The sequence below is a fragment of the Temnothorax americanus genome, unplaced genomic scaffold (assembly GCF_048541705.1).
Source record: "Temnothorax americanus isolate GAGA-0224 unplaced genomic scaffold, ASM4854170v1 Scaffold4, whole genome shotgun sequence".
NCBI lineage: Eukaryota > Metazoa > Arthropoda > Insecta > Hymenoptera > Formicidae > Temnothorax > Temnothorax americanus.
In genome coordinates, this window is record NW_027509547.1 from 1,455,300 (window position 1) to 1,482,126 (window position 26,827).

The 26,827-nt window shown below is 41.9% G+C and overlaps 3 protein-coding genes across 4 annotated transcripts; 2 read left to right on the forward strand and 1 right to left on the reverse strand.

The window, feature by feature from the left end:
- The first annotated feature begins 466 nt into the window (after positions 1–466).
- LOC143902306 (uncharacterized) lies at positions 467–17,647 on the forward strand. The gene is made up of 2 exons (XM_077415083.1): positions 467–1,301; positions 3,121–17,647. The coding sequence occupies exon 2, from the start codon at positions 3,198–3,200 to the stop codon at positions 3,768–3,770; it is 573 nt and encodes a 190-aa protein (XP_077271209.1). The 5' UTR covers positions 467–1,301; positions 3,121–3,197; the 3' UTR covers positions 3,771–17,647.
- An 860-nt stretch (positions 17,648–18,507) lies between these two features.
- LOC143902299 (cytoplasmic dynein 2 intermediate chain 2) lies at positions 18,508–21,919 on the reverse strand. Its single transcript, XM_077415072.1, has 9 exons — positions 21,719–21,919; positions 21,500–21,584; positions 21,023–21,256; positions 20,710–20,944; positions 20,426–20,627; positions 20,164–20,363; positions 19,945–20,087; positions 19,129–19,328; positions 18,508–18,697 (listed from the first exon to the last, which is right to left on the reverse strand). The coding sequence occupies exons 1-9, from the start codon at positions 21,775–21,777 to the stop codon at positions 18,628–18,630; spliced, it is 1,428 nt and encodes a 475-aa protein (XP_077271198.1). The 5' UTR covers positions 21,778–21,919; the 3' UTR covers positions 18,508–18,627.
- A 70-nt stretch (positions 21,920–21,989) lies between these two features.
- Positions 21,990–26,827, forward strand: Stck (LIM zinc finger domain containing stck). Of its 2 annotated transcripts, XM_077415076.1 has the most exons (9): positions 21,990–22,193; positions 22,343–22,660; positions 23,053–23,167; positions 23,415–23,528; positions 23,779–23,891; positions 24,003–24,195; positions 24,422–24,563; positions 24,856–25,114; positions 25,389–26,827. In XM_077415076.1, the coding sequence occupies exons 3-9, from the start codon at positions 23,160–23,162 to the stop codon at positions 25,589–25,591; spliced, it is 1,032 nt and encodes a 343-aa protein (XP_077271202.1). In that variant the 5' UTR covers positions 21,990–22,193; positions 22,343–22,660; positions 23,053–23,159; the 3' UTR covers positions 25,592–26,827. The 2 variants fall into 2 exon arrangements, with proteins under 2 accessions (XP_077271202.1, XP_077271203.1); XM_077415077.1 differs by lacking the exon at positions 21,990–22,193 and having other exon boundaries at positions 22,320–22,660.

Sequence of the window (26,827 nt, forward strand, 5' to 3'; positions counted from 1 at the left end):
ATCTCGCACACTGTGTGTGAGTGCGATTTTATTGTTCCAATGAGAAAATTAGTTAACATATTTTCAGCGTTTAAATGTTTAATTACCGATAAAAATTTGTCAAATTACAAACACTGTAAAAACATTAAACACTGAAAATATAAATAGGAATACTCACTCGATGATTGGTTCTTACCTTCGGATCCAACCAATCACGGTTTAGGAAACGTATCGGAACGCGAAAGCGCACGAAATTTCACGAAGTTATGCGGACGTGCGAACGTGTGGACTCGCGTCGAGAACGGGGGTGGGAGAAACGACGCGCGCGCGGATTGGTCGGATGCGCGGTTCGCACGATGGAGGGGGTAGCGGTCAGCGACAACTGCGGCAAGTTTCCACAAGTTCCGCGTTCCGCGGGAACAAGGGGACGGCGTCGGACCTATAAAAGCGCAGGCGGAGCGGAATGCCCCAATCAGTGTTCGAGGAGTGTCGTAGTAGAGATGTGGGGGACAAGTGGGACAACACGAGCCTGAACGGCCTCTGAACTTTTTAACTGCCCGAGTAGTGCGGAGTTGCGGAGCGAGATCGTTGTTTGCGATTCGACCAGACTGGATTTTTGGAGGCGCAACGGAGGACGAGGACGCCTACGAAGAAGGGAGAAAAGTAACGAGGGCACGCCGACGGCCGAAGCGCGGAGCATAATACGGTGCGTGCGCGCGGACCTCCCTCCCCCCGGGCCCCGAGAGGATTGGCCCCCTTGGAGTTTTTTCGACGAGGAAGCGTGCGGAAAACGCAACAGCGAGGTGAATTTGGCCGCGAGCGACCCGATCCGATTCGTTTCGGTAGCGTCGTAGCCGGTCGTGGCGGAAGCTACGGCCGTGAAGAGGGCAAACAAACGCAGCGGCTCCGTGGTCCGCCATCTTGGACAGAGAGTGGAGTCGTTATTGTCGCGCCGGGGAGCGGGCGGGGAACGTATGTGCGCCGCTTTTCCGCAATCGGCGGCGTGAGAGCGGGCCACGCGAGGGGGTAGGAGAGGAAATATATTGAGCTAAAAGGTGGCTAACGGTCATCGGATGTGGTCGAATTTGCGAGGTACGCGCACTGGGAGGACCGTGAGAGAAGAGGAACACGAGGCGAGGTAGCATCGCGCTAACAGCTCCCGGGGGCGCCCCGCCGCGCTTATCCCACCGCGTCGTCACCGTCGTCGTCCCCACCACCGCTCTGCCCTGGATACCGTGATTATTGCGCAGTTGGAAAAATTGCTGAGCAGGGACGCGGGACGCCGTCCCCCCCCCGAGAGGCGAATCAGCCAACGTTCACCGGTAGGACCCTTTTTTTGCTCCTTATGCTTCTTATTTTTTCAGCTTTCCGAATCGATATCGTTCCGAGAACGCGCCGCGCTTATCGCCCGTTTATTTCCCGTGCGGAAGAACGCTCAACGCTCGTCCCGCGCCGGACGCGCGGCGTTCGGAAAGACAAAGAGCCTTCGAGGATTGAGTCACGAGTCGATTGTGAAAAACAAAGAACAAGGATATTATTTATGAGAAGTTATAAATACTCTATGTGTTTAATAAATATTTCTTTTTACGTTTCACTTTGTGGACAGCTGCTCGAACGTTGAGGTTTTGAAAAAGTTAATTGATGCATATCTTTTGGGTTATTTCTTGTCGCTTGTTAACATGAATTTTTCAGCCCTATGCACATTGAAACAAATAGTTTTATTACAAGTTGAAATGGAGTTATTTCCGTTGTCCGGCTTGTTCCCTGTTTTTGTTGTCCGTATACCTTTGTATTGTGTTCAAGGCTTCGAAATCAAATCACTGTGTGTGCCTGGTCAGGCACCGGCAATGGAGAATAGGAATTCAATTCGTCGGAAATTCTGTTCCTGTTGCCTGTGATTTTCATTCTGTATAAAAAATGCTTTATAAAATAGAAAAAGAAAAGAATTACACTGAAGCCTTTCTCAAAGAAACAAGACGTCACAAACTCTTATAGATCCCTCTTTCTCTTGACAAATATTTCGTTTCTATTTTTCAGTTTTCTCAGAAAGGATGTACACAATGTTACTTTATTTCCTTCGGTTCTCAATGATCAGAACAGTGATTTTTTTTATTATTATTATTATTATTTGTCGTAATTTTGTCCTCCGGGAAAAGGTATTTGACGGTGAAAGTATGATAGAAAGTATGCAGTTGACTTTTATTGAGCATCTACTCGTTGATCTATGAAGATTTGCGTTGTAACCAGAATCAGTTTTTAGATGTCGCAAATGCATGCCTTCAATCATGCTAAAGTTCTATCATTGTGCGACGGATATTACAAATTATTATGACGCAATATAAGGACAAAATATATATTAGCATAAACTATATCTTACATTCAACAAAGCATCCGGATTTTTTTTTCTTTTTTTATAAAATTAAAGAAAATGCACAGGCTATAAAGGAAGTCCTCTAGTTTGTTATGTAAACATACGTCTTACAAGTTCAATAGTTCTTTTACACTACATTCTGCAGACCATGTTGCGCGACATAACGAAAAATTTTATTTAACGCGACGCAAGAGGCGAGCGGCATAATATAACTGCACCAGTTATGTTAATGAGCTTATGTTTTTAATTTATAATAAATTCCGACAAGATCTGCTCTTTATATATAGTTTTAACATTTTACACTATTGATGAATTGACCGATCAATTTTCAGTTTTTATTAAAAAAAAAAAGTATATAAAATATTGTAAATATATTATTATATATTCGCGGCATTAAATGTGACGCTTGATCGATTTTTTATGTAAAATGTGTTTTTTATAATTATGATGCAAGGAATTGGAAAGTTGCAATAAACGATCAACTTTCTCGGCATTTTTGCTAAGAAAAGATCGATTAAATAAATGATTTTATAGCAGGAAGAGAAGAGAGATATACAATTGTTATATAGGTTTACCAACTTTAAGTGTACCAGAATGTCATAGTCGTCCTCGTTTTGAAACAAAGAAAGTAGCGTTTCCTCTTTTATAGCGAGAAAAAAATAACAATGTAGATGCAAATCAATTTTAGAGATACGGTGGAGGTATCAACATGGAAAGAGAGAAGTAAATATTAGGAATGTACGAATTTGAGGGACTGCTTTGTATTGCAGGCCGACGAGTTGGCTGAGTGACGAGGAGGTGTAGTGAACCGAAACAGAGGAGAGATAGATAGACAAACATCCGAGCCATGACGAACTCCGCGCCCAAGTTAGACAACGCCAAGGTGCACCGGCAGGCCTCGCCGAAGGTCGGGTATCAGCACAACCACCACCATAATCGTTCCAACAGTAAATCATCGCCGTTCTTATACAAGAACGGTCGCCACGCGGTCAGAAACGCTAAAGACGGCCGGCAAAGCGCCAGCCCATACAGCCCGTCGTCCAAGAGCGCGAGAAGCTCGCCACAACAGCTACAGCAGCAGCAACCACCACCACCACTACCACCACCACCACCACCACAACAACAACAACAACAACAACAACAACAACAACAACAACAAGAGCAACAGCAACAGCAGCAGCAATCACCACCATCACCACAACAGCAGCAGCAGCAGCAGCGTTGCGAGCAGCACAGTCCGAGCAGCAGCCCGACCAACAACTTCTACGCGGGCGCCAAGTTCTCGGAAACGCCGTCGCCTGCGAGCGTGCCTAAACCGCCGAGTCGTTGGACGAGCAGATTGGTGAATGGCTGCCGCCAGTTAGACAGCGCGAGCGAATTTACGAGGCAGCTGCGCATAGTGCTAAACGTTCAGGCTTGATACCCAAAGACCAACGTATACACCAGCAACGTGCGAGGTGAGAGGTGGCGGCCGTCAGTGGCTCCTAGAGAATCAGGTACGGTAGGGAATCATCGTCGGTAAGGACTGCGAGAATAAGAGGGACGATGATAGCGACGATGATGAGGATGAATGTGAAGATTATAATGATGACTATGATGGTGACACCGTGTGCGGTCCATATATACACACGGGTTTTCGATTTTATCGCGCGAGTGGATATCCCGTAATCCGTTCTTTATGCTAAGATACATTCAGCATACAAACTTGAAACCTTATATAAGACTATGCATTGCGGGGGGGAGGGGGGGTGACGACACGGTGCATCGGTGCGTTCCGATGCCGCGATCAATGTGTGTGCACGCGAGAGATACATTATATATGTATATATATGCGTTCTGGAACTCCCATCATTGTGACAAAATGTAAGTAATACTGTATTTTAGATTATCGTATACCGCTAAACTTGCAAAAGGAACACAAAGGAGAGCCCCACGTACATACATATATATATATATTATCTGTATAACATCTGAAAACACAAAGAGAGAGAGTAACATCCTCAGTCTGACGAGACGACACGAGCGAAGATGCGCTTCGCGATTTTGTCAAACGATGGACTTCAATATCGACGCGTTGAAAAAAAAAAAAAAAAAGAGAAACAACGTCCGACGATTTTTCGCGAACGCTCTTTCCAAAGCGATTTTTGGAAGCACACGCGCTTCACGCCGTTCTTGAGACAGCCGGTGTTCTAACGCGCGTTTTTATTATCCCCTCGTGCTCTAATTGGACACAAACGGCGTACGCAATCTGCCGATCCGTTGCTACGGATATGCTGGACAAACAATGTTGCTTAATAGCCGCCCGACTAATGATCGTTATCAGTATACTTCTTTATTAACAGTTTCTCTCGCGGACTCTTTATCATTTTTTTGATATTACGGATCGTAAAGGGACACGGCTTCGTATAGGAGATTTATTTCATGCAGCTTTTTTTTTTAATTTTTGTTTACTTTTCTTTTTCATTTTTTGTTGGAGATATTTTTATTTTCTTGCTATTCCGCTACTCACTGCTATCCGTTACTCTTTACGTGAGATAAGTGTATAAGGTGTAAGTTTTTTTGCTTTTTTTTAGTTTTTCAGTGCGCGTTACGCGAGTGGGTTAATTAAACGTGATTGACATAACAAAGAGGTAGGAGGGGGATCGGGAGAAATCTGAATGGAGAGGTGAGGTGATCGAATGGATATGCTTCGCGGATACGTTATGACGGTTATCATGACGTTGCGGGAGAATTCACATTTCGATCACGCTTCTCGCGCTCTCGATTTTCGGCGATGTTTCATCAACAAAATTATTAATGAATTGCATGTAAATTTAAGATTTATTGTTACGATAGGGAGCAAAAAAAATAGAGACAGAGATATGGAGACAGGAAGAGAAGATTTGGCTGGTTCGTCCGTTGCAAACGGAATTCTCACAAACGCGTCTCTCTCTCTTATTTATAATCTCGATTCCTAAACAATTTCAAATCTATGCTTATTGATCGTCACAATGACTGTTGTTACATTTGAAAAATTCAAGTACTAATGTATTCTAATGTTTTATTTAGACGCGGATATCGAGGACGAAGATTTTTAAGAGGGAAGAGAGTATTAGCGTCGCGATTGTCCTGATTAATTAACGTCGGATTGGCGATTGTCTTGTTCCTTCTTAGGGCGCAATCGTGGCCGTAACAGAGAAGATAGGGACATTGATAGCGACATTTAAAGGGCGGTCGCGTCCCTGATGGGGGAGGACCGAGATTCGTAAGATAGATTAAAAGCAGGAACAACAGTTAACGATAACGGACGTTAACTCGACCCGTCCTTGAAGAGGAGTTGTCCTTCGTGCGAGTTTCTGGAGGTTCTTTTCTTTGTGCCGGACAGAAAGGAGGGCGGTCGGAACTTTTTTTCGTTGGTTTACAATGCTTTACGGGCGCAATTGTCATATCAAACTCGCACCACTTCTAAACTATATACCGGACACAGTAAATGGACTTAATATATAATATAGTAACGATAACAATAATATTTAAGGGTAAATAAACAACAATAGTAGTAATAAGCTAAGGCCTTAACGATACGATAGCGTGGAGAATACGATCGATTTGACATTGCACAATCAAATCGACAAGTGTGGTTTCGTCGGATTTAGATTTAGATTTTCAAAGCTTTAAAATTTTTGTGTGTTTAATATTTCTTTGTTTATTTTTTTTTCTTCTAAGCAAAATTATTTCAAGCCACAGACTGAACAAAATTCTTTGACGTAGTGTTTTAATTAATGTTTAATTTTTTTTCTTTTATAAGTTTCTTGATAACTTGATAACTTGCAAATGATTCTTTTGCAACTGTCTATGTCCACTTTTCTTCTCTTACGTCAATTGCTTTTTTCGGTAGGCGATTAGTCTTTAGGTAAAAACCGAGTTTGCGAGACGGGTGTGATTGTGGGACGCGCGAATGAGAGTAGGAAAGTAAAACGCAAAATTTTGAGACACGAGAGACCGATATCAAAACGCGTGATTTCGATTTTTTTTTCTTCGATTCCTCGCTCCGTATCTATAGTTTTGTAAGATGAAATACGCGAACGGTATCTATTATAGCAGCTAACACACACACACACACACACGTACGTTTGATCTACGACGTCGAAAATTATCGAAGGAAAATACCGTTTCTTATACACGCGGACAGAGGCAAACGCGAGTGCTTGTCGAATGTAAACTCTCGAACGTGCGCGAGAACGGACACACGTTTTCTTTCCTTTTTTTTTCCCATCCTTGGCGCGTCGTGCGCGACCGGGTTCCAAGAGAGAGAGAGAGAGAGAGAGAGAGAGAGAGAGAGAGAGAGAGAGAGAGAGAGAGAGAGAGAGAGAGAGAGAGAGGAGATCGATAATCCCGTGATAAGCACGCGCGAAGGAGAGAGTTTGGCAACTCGTTTTCACGAATGCGCACGAATTACGAATCATCACAAGCCCAGAGATTTGTTTTTTTTTCTTTTTTCGTTTTGTTTGTTTGTTTTTTTAATACGATCGATACACGCACTTTCGCGTTCGAAATTTAATTCGCCGTCGCCGTTCGCGATGACGATGGCGAAATCCGTGTCTTGAACACCACGCACGAGAATCGATGAAGGGAAAACGAGACGATCGCGACGGAATTTAATTTTACGCGACGGTACAAGGAGCTGAAACGCTTTAAATCGCAGAGTATCGGTGAGTTTGCAACCGTTTTGCAATCACACACATTGTCTGTTTATTTCTTTTTTTACTTAAAGATTCTCGTTCCTTATTCTTCCGCGGGTTGGGCAACAACACGCGGGACGATACCGACTAATATTTTGGGGGGGCCCCAAGATATTGCTCCAGTATCTCTCCACGTGTTGTTGACGAACTTGCGCATGTATCCCGAAACCGTTTCTTGAAAACCGTCAAATACAGGTTGAGACATTCCTGCTCAAACGCGGACCTTGAGGGAGGCGGTTTCGGAGTAACATTACACGAGAGTCCGAATTCTACTTCAAATGATAATGCTTGTGTATGTACTATACGCAATCTCACTCTGAATTGAACAGAAGTCCAAAACACTTCAAATAATGAAACAGGTGTACATACTACACAATTCTGAATTAAACAATTTGACGGACCGTATTTTATCGAAGCTGTCACGCCGGCAGCTTGTTAATCCAATACGTAAATTCTTGGATCAGCTACGTATCCACTTATTCGCACAGCTCCCGATTCAATTTGCGACAGACAAATCAGCTCCTTGTGATATAGAACCGTCTGTACCGCATTATTTTAAACGCCGTATATCGATAAATTTGTGTCGTTATTATTATTATTATTTTTTTTTAAGATATTTAATTTATCTTTTTTATATGTTATAATTGTTTTTCGTAGGTGATTTTTCATTGTCGCTTCCCGCACGCGGTTCTCGCGGCGAATTGTAGAGCCGGCTAGAGAGACGTCTCGAGGCATCGCGATCTTGTTTAAGAGCCTTCGAATTGGTCACCGAGCAGCCGAGTCGACGCGCGATTAAAGGCGAAGACTTTCTATCTCGGTGCGGGTTCAGGGCCGGATAAATCGTCACGGTCGCAGAGCTCGCGGTAGATCCTTGGAGCGAGAAGGAAACGAATTCAACACTGCCGTCCGGTGAGAGAAAGGGAGACAGAAATGCGAGATATGTGGGGGGCAAGTGAAAACGTGCGTATCCGTTGTCGCGAAGACGCGCGCGCCGATCAGCCACGCGATCCCGGAACAACCAATGTGTAAATTATCAGCTGCGTGAACGAAAATTGTAGCTTCGATTGTTAAGGGAAAAAGTCTCTTCCCGTAAATTGGGGGTACAAACAGGGACGCGTTCTCGTCCTGTTCCCCGAGATTCCAGGAGCGCGTGGCTAGAGGACTCGAACATTCGCGTTGAGGGCGGGCCACGTGTAATCGGGATTTTCGGAGGACGGCGATGGGTGCCAGCGCCAGGCTCGATTTTTCCCTCGTGGATCTTTTTACGGCGCGAACGTACAACCGGCGAAAAAGGAAGGATTATACGCGGAAGACGAACGACGGAGAGGAGGAGAGGTGGAGGAGAGAGGCCACGAATGACAGAATCAATTGTTTAACGAAAAGAAGAGTCGGGAAATTAGCTGTGATGATGACTCAATAGATACTATTAACTTTTAATTGATAACTGATTAATCGATATAAAATACATATATCTATATACATACATATATTATGTATACCCACACGCGTACGCGCGCATATATTATATATACAATATATAAGATTTAAAAAAAAAACCGATAGAGAAAAAACCGCAAAGTATAGAGTTTAGGTACGATAAGTAATGGCGTTATTAGTTGGATAAGAGAGAGAAACATCGCGATAGATAAGCAAAGGGGAAAGAGAGAGTGAGAGGAGGGGAAGAAACGCGTTTTCGCATCTTCTCTCTTTTCTCTCGCTCTCCCTCTCTTCCACGAGAGAGAAACGGTGATACGATGTCCGTATTCTTCACGCTTTAATATTAATAAACGTGATTAATTTTTGACGGTTTGATATAAACCGGTAAACGCGCTCGGTGATATTCGAGGACCGAATGACGAGCGCGAGAGGAAAGGCAGAAAGACAGAAGGGGGGGAGGGAGGGAGATAATGACCCGAGCGTTTCCATCTTACGGCTTTAAAACACGACCCGTCGTGTCGTGACTATACACACATGCACACATACAGATATAGCTGATAATGATAGCTCGTAGTCTGTAATTGTAAATGACGCGCGGCTGGGTCGTCCCGGAAGGACGCGGATCGATTTGAAGCGCTGAGGACAGACCGGGTCGCCACGAGGCTCGTTCCGAGGAACGAGCTTGCCGAGATTGCGAAACGAATTTTCAAGTGGCGTCGTAATGGAGAGAGTTGAGCGCGACTGACGTGTGTCGGAACGCGGAAGACTTTTCCCGGATTCGTGGTCCATTTGGATAAATCAAAATTTAGGAAAAGCGCCCGATATCGAATACCTAAGCAAGCTCTCTGGATACTTGATTTCAAAATTTTCCGAAACTAGACTCGATCCGCTCTGCAGTCTCAGCGCTTCATTTTCGAACGAGCGATTGGCCATCCTCAGAGTAAGCGCGTTTTAGATGTTCAAGCGTCTCGACGTGGTCACTCCGGAGCCAAATGACGTGTATACATAGACCAAGTATTCCTATGCTTTTGCGATGGAGGGAGTGAAGCCGGAAGTTGGCAGTTCAAGACCGAGATGGTTGATTTGCCCCTGGAGCTTTCTCATTCTAGCTTGGATCGACTGTCAAGTGTCGTTATTAGAAAATGAGAAAGTACTAGGGGCGAATCAACTATCTCGCTCTGTCTTGAACTGCCAACATCCGGCTTCGCTCCGCGAGTAGAATGCTTGGTCTATGTACGCACGTCATTGCCGGAGCCACGTTGGACCAGTTTTGTTTCCGTGAGAAAAGCAAGGAAAAAAGTCTGGGGGGGGGGGACGATCGACACGGGTCATCGTGCGTGTGATATCCCTGAAGAAAGTTCCGGGTTAGATTTTCTCTTGTGACGAGGAGGCTGACCGGCAGACGCGGGACGACCCATTTATCGGTCAACATTCAATTGTGATATTGTAACGTACAAAATCGCAAATAGGCTCGGGCTTAATTAAGGGCGCAGGCGAGACGATATCGCGAGGGTGATCGGGTATAGAGTCGCGTCTTCACACGAGTTTCGCGGTCGCGTTCGCGCTACGCTTGTCGCGAACGAGTTTCGAACGGGAATCGACGAGGTGGTCGATCATATGGTCCGGACGTTCCATCGTGATTCGGCAACATTTCTTTAGTTGCCGTCACGGACCTTTCGAGCGAGACTCGAGGCGCAAAGAGATCCGTGCTTAATCGCTTCATTATTAATTCCCGACAAGCTCGCAATATTTTTCGTGGCAATATATATAACGACGACAAACTGAGAAATCTTATTTTACAAGGATCGGATTCCGTCTCAAACGATTCGGTACATTTTATTTGAGCACATATCTGCCTAGTCACGTTTTCTCGACAATTATTCCTTTCGGCGAAGACGCGAAATTATTATCACCAATAACAGACTTTTTTTTTTACATTGGGAGAAGTCTTCAAAGAGGCACTCTCGACACTGCTGGCTACAGTGCCAAGGGTAATGTGGGATTCTATGCATGTGCATCGCGAAAGATATTACGTGCATAGCATACCCACTAAAATCCTCATGGTGGCCACATCAGGCGCTGTGGGGGACTGCCCCGGGAACTTGGCTTTTGCATTACTTTCAGGGACCAATAACGGACCTGAGAATTTTATCACCTGAGAGAATTTTTCATTTTATTTCGCGGATAAATCCAAATCGCAGCACATTCGCCGTTCAAGCGTACACGTGATATAAATAGAAATAGCTATGCATGTGTGTGTGCATATATTCTTTCGCTATATATCTTCGCTGCTTTCACACTTTGAAAGAATTACCAATTCGGTTGGGCTTGGATTATAGCCGCATCTTATTTCTCGCTCGTACTCTATTGGGGTGCCATTAAAGAATTAAGTAACATTTCGTTTATGCTTTCTCGATCACGGTGGAGCAAAGCGGTAGTAGGTGATAGTAGGGGGAGGAAACGCTGCTGGAAAATTTCACGGTGTTCTTCTTACGGACTCTCCGAAACTTTTCGGACAAATACTTCCCACAAAAGTTAGCAGTTCTGACAAAGGGAGTCGCTTTGGAACTTTCGCGGGGAATCCATCGATTGCGGAGTTGATTGTTTTAACTTCAAATTTATGGCTCCTTCTCGGGGGAACCTTCCGGGGAAACCCCGTTTTCCTCTTCGAGCAAACACCGAGGTGTTTGGGATGAACGGGCTAGCTCTCGATGACCCTTCGCGAATGGATTAGAGTCGAACGCTCGTATACAGCTTTTTAGCAAATGATAACATTCTCGCAGGGATGAGTAAATCATTTTTTTAGATATATATTTTATCTACATTTAGCGTACGCTTCTTAAGGATAACTTTTGCAAACACGAGGACAGTTAGTATCGCGTAACGTGAAACTACCTTTTTTTTTCTTATTAATCAGGACTCTAATTTGTTTTGAAAGAATTTTTTTTACGAAAAGTAGAACGAACAGATCGTTCGTCGCAACGATACCGAGTCCATTCACGTTTTATCATCGAAAGGTCTTTGCACGCAGAAATCGAGAATCGGAAGGTAACTTTGAAAAACTTGACGATTCTCCGTCGTCGGAGAGACGCGGGCTACTCGAGCAAGAGCGGAGATATTGAAGCTCATCGTGAACGAAACCAACGTGTTCCGAATCGGAGTTACCGCGATGTCTCGCGATCGCGCGCTCTCGGGGGTTCTCCGCTTTCCCGTTCGCCGAGGAGGGAGAATCCCGAACGGGGCGATTCGCGAGGGACCTCGGAAACCGACCCTTCCGTCATTGTACGAGACTCGCGTACACGCTCACGTCTTATCATATACCGAGCACAGTGGACACAAACACGCAGCCACACGAAAACACTGTGTCGATTAATTAAATAAGCCTTAAATTTAGGTTTAAGTTGAGAGGTTTGACAAAGCGAGAAACGAAGGAGAAGAGGGGAAAAGAAAGAGAGCGAAAGAGAGCATGGTTTATACATACCGAAGCACTCATGGTCCAATGTTACGAACGATCCGCAGCTTCTTCAAATAAAAAAAAGAGGGGCGAATAACGGCGCAAAATTCTCGTTTTTCTTTTTCTCTACGCGATTTTTACTCGATCGATTATCAATTTACTCCTCGGTAATGACGACAGCATTGTACATTCCTCCGATCTTTTTATTCTTTCCGAAAATTCTTGCCGTTCGTAAATTTACGCGCCCCGTGCCTCTTTTTCGCATTGCTCACTCGTCTTGCCCGACGTTAAAGTCTCCTTTCCTTCTTTTTTTGTTTTAAATTAGTTTTTAAGCTTCGTTGTTACGGAGAAAAGGAAAGCATAATTCGAGGCACGAACTTCGATCTCAATCGTACCGCGAAAGAGCTTTTCACCTCGCGGACACCGATTCCTCAGGGTCCGCGTAAGCGCCGACCGTTTACGCGCGCCCGGTGCGTCAAAGCCGGTGAATTTTGAAGTCGTTCGATTAATTAAAAAAGACATCTCGAGGGGCTAGATAAAGTTCGTTTTTTAAGCGGAGACACGCGTTCGTCGACACGTTCGTGGCGGGAGGGAGGAGGTTGTTCGCGGCTTGCCAGAGCGTTTCGCGCGCGTCCTCCGCGAACCCCCCGGGGAGATCGACGGGGGAATCGACCCCCGTCGACGTGACTATATATATACATGTATATTCTTTTTTTTATCCTTCCTCCCGCCGCCGTGTGTGAAACGCGGTAAAAACGCGGCCGCGCGACGCGACGGTGCGAGGGGCACCGTCGGGGGGAGGATTTCATTTTATTCCTCGCGAGAGAGGGAGATCTTCGCGGTCTCCTCGAAAACGTGGACGATGCTCCCCGTCGCTCGCACCGTGGCGAACGCGCCGTCGGAAGCGAGAAGAATCGTTCGCCCAGCGCGGCGAGAGAACGCATTGACTATTTGAGCGAATCGAGACCATGTACCTTGATATATATATATATATACATACACATATATATAGTTTAGTATATTTCCGGATAATGAAAGTGTGAGTGTGCGAGAGCGGTAGAATGCGTGCGTGCCAAAATAAGCTGGGTCGAGCGAGTGCGAAAAGAATGAGAGTGAAAAGGAATACAAAAATATATATATATAGAAATATATATACATGCGTACGAAGGACGAGAATGTTTGTGCGCTTGAGTATGTGTGTTACGTATGTGTGCAAAAGAGCTTCCTCTTCCAAGGGCACGTTTTCTCTGCCGATCCGTCGATCTTTTAATCGATTATTGATACTCATTGTTTAGAAACGAAGCGCAACACGTGCGTGTATTGTCAAATATAATTCTTCGCGCATCATTATCTGCGTTCGGCTCGTATCGGCCTTTGTTTATCTCTTAATGAGACGAGGAGAAGAGAACTCCAGCTTTGTGGAAACTCGTGACTGATACGTAAACGCAGATGGTGATCGGCGCGGCGATTGGGAAAGTGGCACGTGGAACCGTTCGGGGGGGATCGCCGGAAAAAAAAACGTGTCGCTCTGGATCAGAATTGTTTTCGCACGCGAGCAGGTCCGTGATGCGGAACGTCGGTTCGATGGTCGTCGCAAGTAGCGCGCGTGTGAAAGCAACTTTCCCTATTTGGTAAATAATCGCGTAAGACGTTCCCCTTATAATTTCTTGGCGCAGGGAGAAGGGGGAGAGATATTTTCTGCGTGTGTGGAATCCGATCGCCGAGAGAGGAAGATCTCGCAGCGAGAAATTAATCGCGAATCGTCGGTAGGGAAGCATTGTCTCGAATTATCAAAAAGAAAGAATCGTTCATTAATGTTTTTCGTTGATCAGAGAAATTATTGTAATCGGTAAACGAAGAACATTGATCGAATCATTCAGAATTAAACAATACAGATGCGAATATGTAAATTTCAAGTCGTATAACTTTAAAAGAGCTTTAAAGATTCGAACTGACTGTCACAATCTACGGCAAGTCCTTAATCTTCTTTAAGGAGATGATACAATCGACTAAAGATTTTTTTCCTTTGTCATTTATGTCATTTATCACTTGCTGAAGGTTGACCGATCGTTTATTGATATTATCCTAAAAGGCTATTGCCGTCGACGAAAAATGATTCATATTGCGAGAAAACAAAATTTTATACAAAATTTATATTTATTTAGATTTATGGATGGAGATATATATTTATATTTATTTACAGATTTTATATTTATATAACATCCATAAAGCAACGTTGATTAAACGTTCATATTTATCGTACATAAATCTATAATAAAAAAAAATACGATAAATATATTTTAAAAATGTACATTACAAAAAAACCGTAAAACAGAAAACGCAGCGTGTTTCTTTTGAATGTTTAGCACAGTATTCGTACGTTTCTTGATCTCGACAAACGCCAAGATTCTCAGAACGTGTACGGCGCTAAATGAGGAGCATTAGAGATACGAACGCGATTTCTCAAAATTAAACCGACAATACCACGGCGACGTTTCGCGGAATTTTGCGACGAGGCGAAGAGATCCGATTTTTCTGCGCGCGTATTTTTTCCCCCGTTTTCTTGCACCCGATTTTTTTTCTGCGTTCGTCCGTAAATTTGCACTTTGTACCGAGCATTGTTTCTCGAAACTTTGGTCTGTTTTAATGGGACAGTGATGTAGATGCGTTATCGCGAGAACGAGAGAGAGAGAGAAAAAGGAAAAGATAATGCTTGTACTGTGTAGTATCAACGCGAGTCGTTTCTCTTGAACACGCGAGTGCGATAAAAAAACTCGATAAACTGTACATAAATATAAATAAGACGCGGGAACAAATTGAGACATGACACGTGTTTTTACTTTTAAGAGAATCGATCGCTCTCTCGGGACAAACGACTCGTGTGCGTGCGATTGCGTTCATTTTGTATTCGCAAAAATTTTAAGGGTTGAAGTTGATGTCAACGACAATTCAGGCGTGCGATTTCGCAACAGCGTTGTTAACGATTAAGATTGTTATAATACTACCTATCGCAATTGAGACAAAAGTATCGCGAGGCGACATTTCCTTTTTCATGAATACAATAAGTAGATTGTGAGGAATAGGCAACGTTACTGGTTCCGTTGTCGAGAATGCGTGAGTGAGTGAGAGAGAGAGAGAGAGAGAGAGAGAGAGAGAGAGAGAGAGAGAAAGGGAATGAATGAGAGAGAAAGAACTGCGAATCTAATAGGGGACGTTAATAATAGTTGTAAGAATATCGAGTCGCGATCTCTGTGATGATGATAACAACGTTGAGGATGATAACAATGTCGACGATTTTTCCTCCCTCCGTGCCCCTCTGACAGCCACTGTCACGGGCGCGACGAGATGCAATTGACCGTCGAGGTTTCTAGAGTAAATAAGGCATAGATGATAACGACCGTAATCTATTATGTAGTAACAGAAAAACAAAAAGCTAATACTTAAGATTCTGACTGGAGCGTTAATAGGCATTATATATTATATATATATATGTCGCGATTAAGAATTTAATTGTTTACAAGGAGGAGGGAGATCGCGTCGGTCGATAATGATGAAGATAGTAATATAGACGACGAGATACATTTAAATAATTGTAAATAAGCAAATGAAAAAACGCGTAGGGCGGGAGAGGGCGGACGCCCTCGAAAACGAGCAGAGAGAAAGAAGAGAATTATTTTGCTACGCGAGAAGAAGGGGAAGACTTCCGAGAGCTTGATGTGCGGTTCACATTGGCGACCCATTTGAGCGAGATTCGTCGGATCCGAGCGTCGATAAGCGGGCCGATAAATTCCGCAAAAAATAGAAGAGGACGAGGAAGAAGGAATACGACGGACGAAAGGTGGTGAGAGGAAGAGGCTCGTCGTTACGCGCAGAAACGAGATCTGTCGATCGTCCGTTCCATCCGATGACGATCCGATGTCAGCTTCGCATCTTCGACAATTTTTGCAAGAAGATCACTTCTTGGAGGAGAGAGACGATACCGAGAGCTGCAAGAATCGTCGCCTTCGACGAAGAACGGAAAATTTATCCTCGAGAGGAGTATCTCAGGCAATTATCTGCAGGGTGAGCAACTCGGCCGAGAAAGAAAACCGGGTGATCTTTTATCTGTTACTGAGATTCCTATCTCATAGGACATAGGACGATCCGAGAAGAAGGACGAGGAGGCGAGGATGCGAGTACGTTGACGTCGCGGTGATGATCGCGCGAGAGACGAGGAAGAAAGGAGGAACCACGTGGGGATGACCAGCGACGGCCACCTTTCGACGCGCATCCCGTTGTTTTCGCCGCTAAACAATCGTCTCGTGTTTGCGCGTCCGACGAGAAGATTCCGAAGGAGAGTAGCCGTGAGAGAGAGAGAAGAGAGAGAAGAGGCGTAGTGGAAGATCGAGGGGCGGATGACTAAATCGGCGTGAAGGATCGGGGAGGACAATGTAATGAACGAGATGAAGTTTGGAGGCTTCCCAGAAGTTATTCGCTTAAATACGCTCGGCATTATTGTCGAGAGAAAGAAGAAGAAAAAGAGAGAGAATAAGAGTCATGCCTAAGGGCGTTAAGGCGTAACTATTTGTATCGTACTTTGCTTTGCACATTTATAACGCCGATGAGTTTCTCGAAGAGCTGTGAAGCGAAACGGAAAGAGGTTCAATGAAGAATAAAAAGAAGAGACGCGCAGCGGTACGGGAAAGAAGAAGCGAGAGAGGAAGAGGATTAAGGAAACGCAAGTTTCTCGGGTGCGAGTGGTCATCAAGATACGGAGCGAAGAGCGGAGCAGCAAATATATATGAAAAAAAGCTCTCCGCTCGTTAGCAGAGCGGTATCTTGAGTCTGAGTGATTGGAGCTTGGGTCTCAGGAATTCCAAGAAGAAAAAGAAACGGACCAGAAAATGTCTTTTTAATACAAAAGACGCCAAAAAAATTGTGTGCAGATGAAACCAATGAGAGAGAACGAGAGCGTGCGTGAATGTGTGAAAGGGGAGAACGTCGAGGAGAAGAGATAATACGAGAGAGAAAAAGAGAGAAAGAGAGTTTGACGGAGAGGAGAGGCGCAAGAGGAAGGACCGAGGAGTTGAAAGATTTCGCGTGCAATAATGTGCCCGGTAAATCGATTCCGGTGAAGTTGGCAGACCAGGAGAATGGAGAGAGCAAGGGTTTCGGTTCCTCGATCAAGTCGCGGAGAAACCCAAGCTCGGAGTCTTTTGCGCAAGAGGAGAAGAGCTGGGCGAGCTTTACCGGAACTTTCCGTCTCCGTGACTTCCAGAGTATATTTCAGCGCAGCGCAATTATATACAACCACTTACAGCGGGGACGGAGTTCGTGTATTTCGTGATGTCTATGCGAGTCGCTCCTCAACCGAGAGAGACGCGCATATTCATATTATTGTTGAAACAAAGGAAGAGGGAGAGAGAGGTAGGAGCGAAGTAGACAAGATGCAGGGAGGCAATCGGAGGAAGATCTGCGATGACGGAGATGAGACCAGAAACAAAAGGAGATGAGTTGCGGACTCGCTTGACGAGTTTTGCAGTAAATAGGTGCTGCCGCTTTGAGAGGAAGACACCGAAGAATTCTTGAAGTCGGTACGTGTTCGAGAGGAGGGACGGAATCAACATCTTGCCGTTCACGTGAGAGGCGAAGAAGATCATCTGGATGGAGTAGAAGAAATTTTCAATTATCCCATTCCCCCTATATTTCATCCCTTTCCTTGAAAAAAAAAAAAAAGAAATAAGTTTCCTTGAATTGATTCACGAATCCTAACACGGCCTCTGGCCGTCTTCAACATTTGCAAGATATTCCACGAGAGAATCACCTTTAATTTTCTTTCCCCTCCTATCTTATATATCCCGCATCCTATTTAAATCAGATTCTCCCGCATAATCCTCCCCCATTATTATCCAGGGTCCCTTTTGGGACCCGCAAATGCATCACGAACGCTGGTGTGTCTTCTTGGTTCGCAATAAACGTACGTGCAAGCGTGCAAAACTGTCCTTATCAGGACAAAGGCTTAAAACTGCCCTTTTAAGGGCAAGGAACATCTGGACCTGGACGAGCGCCGAGGCGCGCGTGCAAACTGTCCTTTTCAGGACAAATCTTCAACGTACCTGAAATATAATAAATATACTTCTTCCTATTAAATTGTGTCCCCTTTTCAGAGCTACGCTGCGCATTGATTGAGTCACAGAGGTAATAATTGTTTTTATAATACATTGTTTATAGACCATATAATAAAGTTTTATTTAAAACTTTATTGTGGTCTCAATGCTTTTTTTATATTTTTATTTAATTACATTATATAGAGCTATATTGCTCAAATATAATGTTGAAATAAATTCTCTTTTTTTTAATCAAATTGTGATATGCAGGGAACTGATATATATATTTTTTTTATTTTACACATGATGTATATAAAATATGTTGAACTTTTATTTTAGAAGTACTTTGAATTTAATTGAAATTTTTTATCTTAGAATATCTCTTGATCTAAACATGTTTTATCAAGAACTGTCTCATCATTTCTTATCTCTATAAAGGAAAACTTTATATAATCAGGAAGGTTCAATGTTCCAAATTTATTCCAGTTACAAACAGTTACGTATGTGTAATACATAAAGCATATATGTAGTGTCAATCCATTCAGCGAATGCCGCAAGTAATTGCGTAAATTAGAACCACGTTCAAAACAAGTGACGTGGAAATTTCCATATTTCGACTTTCGCACGAACACCCCCAATCGCCAGTATATCTCTATAATAAGCAAAACAAATATTGATCTTTTAAATGTACAATTTTTCCAGTAATTTCTACTAATATCTTACGTTAACACACTATGAATCGCTTATGTATTAGGTTGGCCAATAAGTCCGTGTGGTTTTTTTACTTAAAATTTATAAGTAAAAAAACCGCACGGACTTAGTGGCCGATCTATTATATGTATATATATTTTTTCTTAACAATTGTTTCACATGGAAGATGACTCGACGCAATCATTTGAAAGACTGTTCGACCTTCGACAGTGAGCTTGTAACTTTCCTATGTAAATTACAGCTATTCAAGACATATAGATATATTTTAAATTAAACGAGCACCAGTTGTAACAATCGTGTTTAAAATTAGCAAGAAATAGAAAGAAAGTTTTTGAGTGACGAATCATGCGAATTTAATTATCTTACACGTACCTCTTGGAATTTACGCACAAGCTGCTAATTTCTTTGCCAGTCACCTCGACTTTCGGACACGTCACGGGTTTACCGTCCGCAACATTGTATAACTTCACACACGCGCCCGCTCCGTAAGCTGCGAATACGTCTTGATTGCCAATCATCCACGTTAATCCCACAACTGTGTTGTCCACGGAAATAGTCCGCTGACTGACATGCTGCGTAATGTAATTCACAATTACGTAACGTCGGGAATTACACAACGAAAAAATAAAATTAACTGATACGTAATGAAACAAATTTTCGTAAAAAATTTGCTACATCAGTTTTTTCCCCCTTTCATGTTTGTCATCGAGATATTTTAGAAAACGTTTCAAAACTTTTGTCTCTGATCTTTCGAACAAGTGATTTATTATTTGCAGAAAAGCGAACAAGTCACGTTTGTCCGAGAATGACACGCACTCTTGCGTGGATATTGTACTGATTGTATATTCAAGCGCGAAAAAAGTAGATTCATGCTTCGATTAAATCTTCAGATATAATATTCGTGGAAAATAATTGTAAAAGGCATTTTAAGTAAAATTCTACGCAACTTTAGTTTCTCATTTCTCCAATTTTATATTTTACGCTAATTTATATGCTAGAATTTTTTAAAAATGCGTAATATACAATTTATTGTATGACTGTGTGCCATTTATTTTTAAGCTCAAAAACTCCAATCATCCACAAAAAACTCGATTAAGGTAAATAAAGATTATCAAATAACGTTCCTTGTTTTCGTAGGATCGGAGTCGTGATTATTGAAAAGGCTGAAAATGTGACATGGAAATTTACCTCATCAAGATTGTATATACGGATTTCATTATCCGTGGCACTGCTGACAAACAGATTGCGTAACGGCGAGCACTTAACACAGGTAACGTTACCTCTGTGCCTTTCATATTCGTCGATCACGGGATCTATAAGCGTGGCGTCTCCTGAAATTGATAAAAACCTCTTGTTTTCTACGAACAATTTTATTATATTATTTTGTTACAATATATAGACGCAAACCTTCGATGGGAGTTACGCTGTCCAAGCTACATTTATAGATTCCACCACACTGCGTCCCAACGACAAATATACTGGGATGCCTCGATGAAAAGTCAAAGCTCGTGATGCACAGCCCTGCCTCCGCGGCGCGCTCGCGCGTACCTCCGGCGCTACGCGGCCTGGTCTTTTCCACCGGATTGTATTCCTTGATTATCTTGAATCTGCAGTGCGGCAGAGATTCCGTAAACAGGATTATAACAGTCAGGCAGCTAGCAGTACGTACCGCTTGTGCGGTTGAACGGTCGTAAAGTTAGCCGTCAATCTGTGGATCAGTATGTATCCGTCTGAGCTGGAGCTCAGTAACAGGTCCGCGTCGTGCACAGATCTTGGTCGCCAGCACACTTGAGTTACGCGCTCGCCGTGCGTGCACACGTGCGTGGGCACAACGGAATCGTCGTCCCTAAGATTCCAGATCAATACGTCCCCTTGAGAAATCAAACGCATTTGTCAGGTATAACGAGATGTGAATTTCGTAATTGCTGTTGCTGTTAATTAGAAGAAGTTTACAGTTAAACAATCCAGCCGCGAGGATGGAGGGTTCCGTCGGGTGGTAACACAGCGTTGTGACACATCCATCCGTCTCTAATGTCCTGTTAGGGGCGTCCGCGACGTTGTCCTCCGTCGTGAGATTGTACAACTGGACCGCGGAAAGATGATCGCACCACGTTTCGTGACGAATGTGACCGAGGCCTACCGCTAATGTCCCGCCAACGGTGCTCCACGACAAGTCGCCTATTTTAATCTGCAAAACATTCGACTCGTGACAGCCACTTTAATCTCGTATACGACAGTTATTTTAGTTTTATTGAAAAGGACGTACCCTCTCGCGTGGAGACGTGTCCACCTCTTCTGACCCGCGCGTACTTATTTTCTTTATTAACTCTACATTGGCGGACGAGGCCTCGGTCACATTCGGGTTGTAGTCGTCGAAAGCGTTAGTGGCGTAAGCCTCGTCGAGAGCTTGCAGGATCCCTGGCGTGACTTTTTTCATAAACTCTGCCAGTCTGTCATAATCTACCTGCGCTTCTGTTTTCTGTCCGTTCACCGTCTGGATCTGGAGTTATAAAAAAAATTAATGTATTTAAAAAACTAAGACAGTGTGTTATTGAAGATAGACAGTATTGATTTTGGACGCTTATAAGAACCAAATGCAGGCTATACAAGAAAGCTGTTACAGCATTTATCGACGTTTTGTGATTTACACGTTTTTCAAGAAGAATTTACTCCGGCTTGCCGAGCGTAATAAATAAAATCTTCCGTAAACTTCACAATTCAAATAAAATCTCGTGTAACACACCCCAATACTCCTCGTCTCTCTGGTCTGTGTGTCGTCAGCGGCGTAGACTATCTCCGTCGTTTGAACGTTCGCAGACGTCTCCAATCTAGGAGAGAACGATGTGATCGCGTTATCAATTAAATTCAAGCATTATATATATATATATATATATATATATATATATATATATATACATATACATTTTGCGACGATAGTTCGAATGATAATAAGCGGACTCACCTCGCAGGAGATAATTCCGAATTGAAGCTCACAACGTCGAAGGACTTGGTGCTGAACATTTTCTCCGATGGGAACAAACCTTTCCTTCCTTTTTTGATTATGCGTTTTGATTTGCGTATAATTAAGAAAAGTGTTCCAGATCACGCTCGTTGGACACCCGGCTGTCAACGACGCTACCGAGACTCGAGAGTGTGTTTACGAAATTGGACATCAGCTGATGGTTAAACGTGACGGGAAGCGACGCGACCAATCGACTTGCCGCTTTTCCGTAAGAGCGAAGCGTCGATTGACTCATTTTGCGAACAGGGACAGAGAGCAACAGAAGCCATTTGTCCAGTTCTATCGATGCAAATTAACCTTATAATTACAGTTCAATTACTTCTTATCTTTTTCTAGTTCTTTAGTATTAAAAACTAATAAAGCTGATCTATACATTGGTAGAAAAATGGACACGAGAATTAGAGAAAAATAAAAGGTAAGTTGAACCGAGATTAAAATTAATTAACCTAACATATAGGCAGATATGATAATTAACCTAACATAGCTCTCAAAATTAGAAAAAAAAATAATAAAATAAAATAAAAACCAAGTCAAATCGAGATTAAAGTTAACCTACATTTGCAGAAATGGATATTGGATAACACGATTGGCTGGTTGTCTCGTGCCAGGTCTTGCTTAATAAGTCATCAGTTTCGACGACTGGAAAACCGCCTTGATGATTCCGAATTTGCGCGCTGACATCATCGTCGTCGTCATTGCCATCGCGCTTACCGCGGGTGCCAAGGGTGTGGCGTAGGACGAGCCGTTGCCACCGTAGGATCCGTTGGGATCCGCGTTCGTTCTCATAAAAGGTCATGCTACGTTCGCTGAGATCGGATTGGCTGTCTCTGATTAAAATCTGACAGGAATACGGACGTGTCGGCTAACGAGACGGTCGCACAGGTAGTGTTTTTAATCCCGTTACTCTCCGCTTTATTTAATTCGGTAAATATTTACGTTGCCGCGAATTTTCTATTCTTGATATTTCAGGAGTACAGTTGTTGCTCCAAAATTATATCTTTTATCAGATTGAAATAAACTCTCAATAATTGAATAAATACACGTTAGAAGTCAATAGATAGCAGATGACTGATAAAAAGAGGTAATATATGTAAGGAGAAAACAATACCCGAGAAAAATAAAACGTAAATGCATTGCAAGAAGATGACTGAGTGATTGATTTAGCGTTATTGAGAATATTGGGAGTATTATTGACACAACGTGTATTAAATTCGCACTTAATATATTTATTAGCCGTTATTATTTGTTTCAACCCACTTTTAATAATGTTCCAGTAACAGAAGTCACAGTGTAAGGCAGATTGAGCGCCAGCGAGTAGAAGAAAAAGATAGCCAGGAGTATTTGTCAACGTCAAAGCGTAACCGTCCTCTTCCATTAAAATATGCCAGGGTAAGCATTATCTCCTGAGAGAAATGTTCATTTTCTTTGCGTAAACATATAAGACATAATTCCATACATATAACAGAAAACTCCTGTTTTCTCTGATAACGTATAAACATAATTGTCATAATTAATTAACGGAGCGACAGTTCAGATTGTGCATTTAATATTACGATATATTTACAACAGGGTTCTATTATTTAATGATTAAATTGACTGTAAACGTTTGAAATTTATATTTATGTATTACGTACAGGGTTACAGATATGTCGTTGGATCATATGTTTTGCTCCCGATGCAGAGAAGGCTTCGTTGCGCATGAGAAGATCGTCAACTCAAACGGCGAATTGTGGCATCCTCAGTGTTTTGTGTAAGTATATACAGGACAACAATTGGGAAGTTTTATTCAAAAGTAAATAGTTGTAATGAATGGATAAATGTACCATTCTTCTCTTTCGGAGTCAATTCTCAAAATTGTGTAACACTTATAAACAAGTTTTCTTTTTCAACATGTATTCTCCAAGAGTTTCTTTGCTGTTTTTTGTAAAACAAAAATAGTTCTAAAAATTGCATTATGAATTCTTGAGACACGTGGGTTAATATCTAATAAATGTTTACAGGTGCGCGCAATGTTTTCGGCCATTTCCAGATGGAATCTTCTACGAATTTGAAGGATACAAGTATTGCGAGCATGACTTTCACGTTCTATTTGCACCGTGCTGCGGCAAGTGTGGTAAGTTGGACAAATTCTGTCAATTACTTGAGCATTACCGTTAATTCTTGGACAGTCGGATGTGAGGTAACGTTTTACTGTATTTAATCGACATTATCATCTTTGCGACAGGTGAGTTTGTCATCGGCCGCGTGATTAAAGCGATGAACTCGAATTGGCACCCACAATGCTTCTGCTGCGAAGAGTGTAATGGTGAATTAGCGGATGCGGGATTCATCAAGTGTCAAGGCAGAGCTCTATGCCACACGTGCAACGCCAATGTGAAAGCTGGGGTGCTTGGAAAACATATATGTCATCAATGCCAGTATGTCCTTATTATTGCATAAAATAACATATCTTTGATACTTTAGATTTCTATTTACTATATTCTCTTCTCACACTACCACTTGTAGTTTCTTGGCAAAAATATTTCTGAAAATTAGTCTAAAATGTTTAGAGAATCAAAGAAACTATAATGTAGTGTAATGGAAAAAAAAAATATATATATATGTCTCAAAGTTTTAATTGATATCGTTTTTCGTAATTTCTAGCGGAGTAATCGATGACAAACCTTTACGATTCCGCGGTGAACTTTATCATCCATATCATTTCAATTGCACAACTTGTGGCGTAGAACTCAATTCCGAAGCCAGAGAAGTCCGGTCTCGACCTGGCTACGCTGCCAATGAAATGGTAAAAACTCCCTAACTTTTTACAATATATGAATCAGACATATAGGTCATGATTATTTAAAACCTCGGTGTTTATAAAAAATTATATCTAAATAAAAATATAAATACATTCATCATAGTGAACAAAATATAACGTATTAAACGTAAAACGTTTAATACGTTAAACGTAATTTTAACAGTACATTTTAGACGATACAAAATAATATATTTATCTTCCACTTTCAAATTCATAACTGCATGTACCTACAAAGACCGATCTAAATCGTCTTAATAACAAATTTTATGTTACATAGAACGAGCTGTACTGTTTACGATGTCACGATAAAATGGGAATCCCGATTTGCGGCGCCTGCCGGCGTCCCATCGAGGAACGCGTGGTAACTGCGCTCGGCAAACATTGGCACGTAGAGCATTTCGTATGTGCTAAATGCGAAAAGCCTTTCTTAGGTCATCGTCATTACGAGAAGAAAGGTCTCGCTTATTGCGAGACTCATTATCATCAGTTGTTCGGGAATCTCTGCTTCGTCTGTAATCAAGTTATCTCTGGAGATGGTACGTATCAGATATATTAAAAATATTACAAGTCAATCCGGACAATCGGTTTTTCGAAGTCTTGTTTTTTCGAATTCTTATTTTCCTCATTCTCTTTGGATTCTTAAATTAACGTTTCCTTCTCTAGCTATTTATGTTTCTCATATTACGGTTCTTAAGAACCACTACCTTTGACTGCAATTAACTTTGAACCGACAATATCAGAAGCAAACAATTATACGAATCTTTTCTGTGCGAGCGCTAACATTTTTAATCTAATCCTTGTATTTTCTAGTTTTTACTGCGTTGAACAAGGCGTGGTGCGTCCATCACTTTGCGTGCGCGTTTTGCGACCAAAAGATGAATCAGAAGACGAAGTTCTTCGAATTTGATCTAAAGCCCGCGTGCAAGAAATGCTACGACAAATTTCCGCAAGAGCTGAAAAAGCGAATGCGACGTATGTACGATCTGAATCCCAAAAGAATTCCACCAGCGTAAACGCAGCTCTTCCGTGTGAATCTTTCAAAAATAATCAATACTCACTTGCGCTTATTGCGCTATATAGATAGTGCCTTATCTATCTTAGTGTCGAGAAAAAGTATATTTAATTATTTGTCGCATTGTAATCTATATTCTGCCATTACAAGTACTTGACATAATTGCTTAATTCTACTAAATGTTCTTTTTGTGATTCGGATGTTGATGAAACGTCTATTGATATTACGTCTAAATATCAGTCGCGAATACAAGTATAGCACTGGTTTACGGCACGTCTTTCATGCCCTTTTTTCATCGGACTATGGAAAAGCTGCTACAATTTAGATTTTTTACTTAAAAAGTTTGATTGTATCAAGCTTTTCGCGTTTTTCCTATTATTTCTTTCTATCCAAATGTACGTTTCCCTTTTCTAACGCTGTATAAATTATATTTCTAATTATTGTTTTTGTCACACACACATAAAGATTATATATTATATATATAAGAGTATATATATATCTTCAAATTTTGATGATATCGAGCGGCTGTAAAGAATCATTAAAATTGAATTCATCGTGTTCGATCAAAATATATCACATTTTTAAATTAAATTTGTAATTACATTATATTGCTAGCTGCTATTCAGGTTTATTTATCAACATTCGAGTCCTAGTTATTAAGGCTTTTCGGTTTTACTTACTAATTTATTTTTTCATGTATTTAAATTTGTTATTACCTGCAACGTTAAGATTATAAAAATAATAATATATATTTAAAGCGCTGAAAAACTAACGATCACACAACGTTGATTTTGAGACGTGCAATGTTGAAGTTAATATACAATTATAAAAATTGTACACTGATAGCGATATCATAACACAGAAACAATAATGTAGCATGTAATAATTGGAACCAGCCTTAAAAATTTAATCTAAATTGTAACAAAAATGGACTTGCTTTTCGTGTATTTAAGCGTTTTATTTAGGATTATAAAGATATGCCACATGAGATGTGAGACGTCAATAAAAGTAAACAGCGAGATTTATCGATACTTTTTGCATAAGAATCTATAAACTACACTACCGACCACATGTCTCACACGTAAAGCTATCACAAATGTTTATTGTAAACAAATGGTAAGATATTACAATTTATTGTACATATAATTACACAATATGTAAGCGAGAATATTAATTGATATGAAATTGAGAACAAATGCGATATTGTGTATATAAATAAATAAACAATTGAAATAAA

What these genes read in the sequence shown, in the direction of transcription:
- LOC143902306 (XM_077415083.1), top strand. Translation starts at nt 3,198, where the DNA reads ATGACGAACTCCGCGCCCAAGTTAGACAACGCCAAGGTGCACCGGCAG.
- LOC143902299 (XM_077415072.1), bottom strand. Translation starts at nt 21,777, where the DNA reads ATGTTCAGCACCAAGTCCTTCGACGTTGTGAGCTTCAATTCGGAATTA. An exon ending in ACACGTCTCCACGCGAGAGG is followed by an intron (nt 20,945 to 21,022) that starts GTACGTCCTTTT and finishes AATGTTTTGCAG; the next exon opens with ATTAAAATAGGCGACTTGTC. An exon ending in CGCGGCTGGATTGTTTAACT is followed by an intron (nt 20,628 to 20,709) that starts GTAAACTTCTTC and finishes TGATTTCTCAAG; the next exon opens with GGGACGTATTGATCTGGAAT.
- Stck (XM_077415076.1), top strand. An exon ending in TGGCATCCTCAGTGTTTTGT is followed by an intron (nt 23,529 to 23,778) that starts GTAAGTATATAC and finishes AAATGTTTACAG; the next exon opens with GTGCGCGCAATGTTTTCGGC. An exon ending in CATATATGTCATCAATGCCA is followed by an intron (nt 24,196 to 24,421) that starts GTATGTCCTTAT and finishes CGTAATTTCTAG; the next exon opens with CGGAGTAATCGATGACAAAC.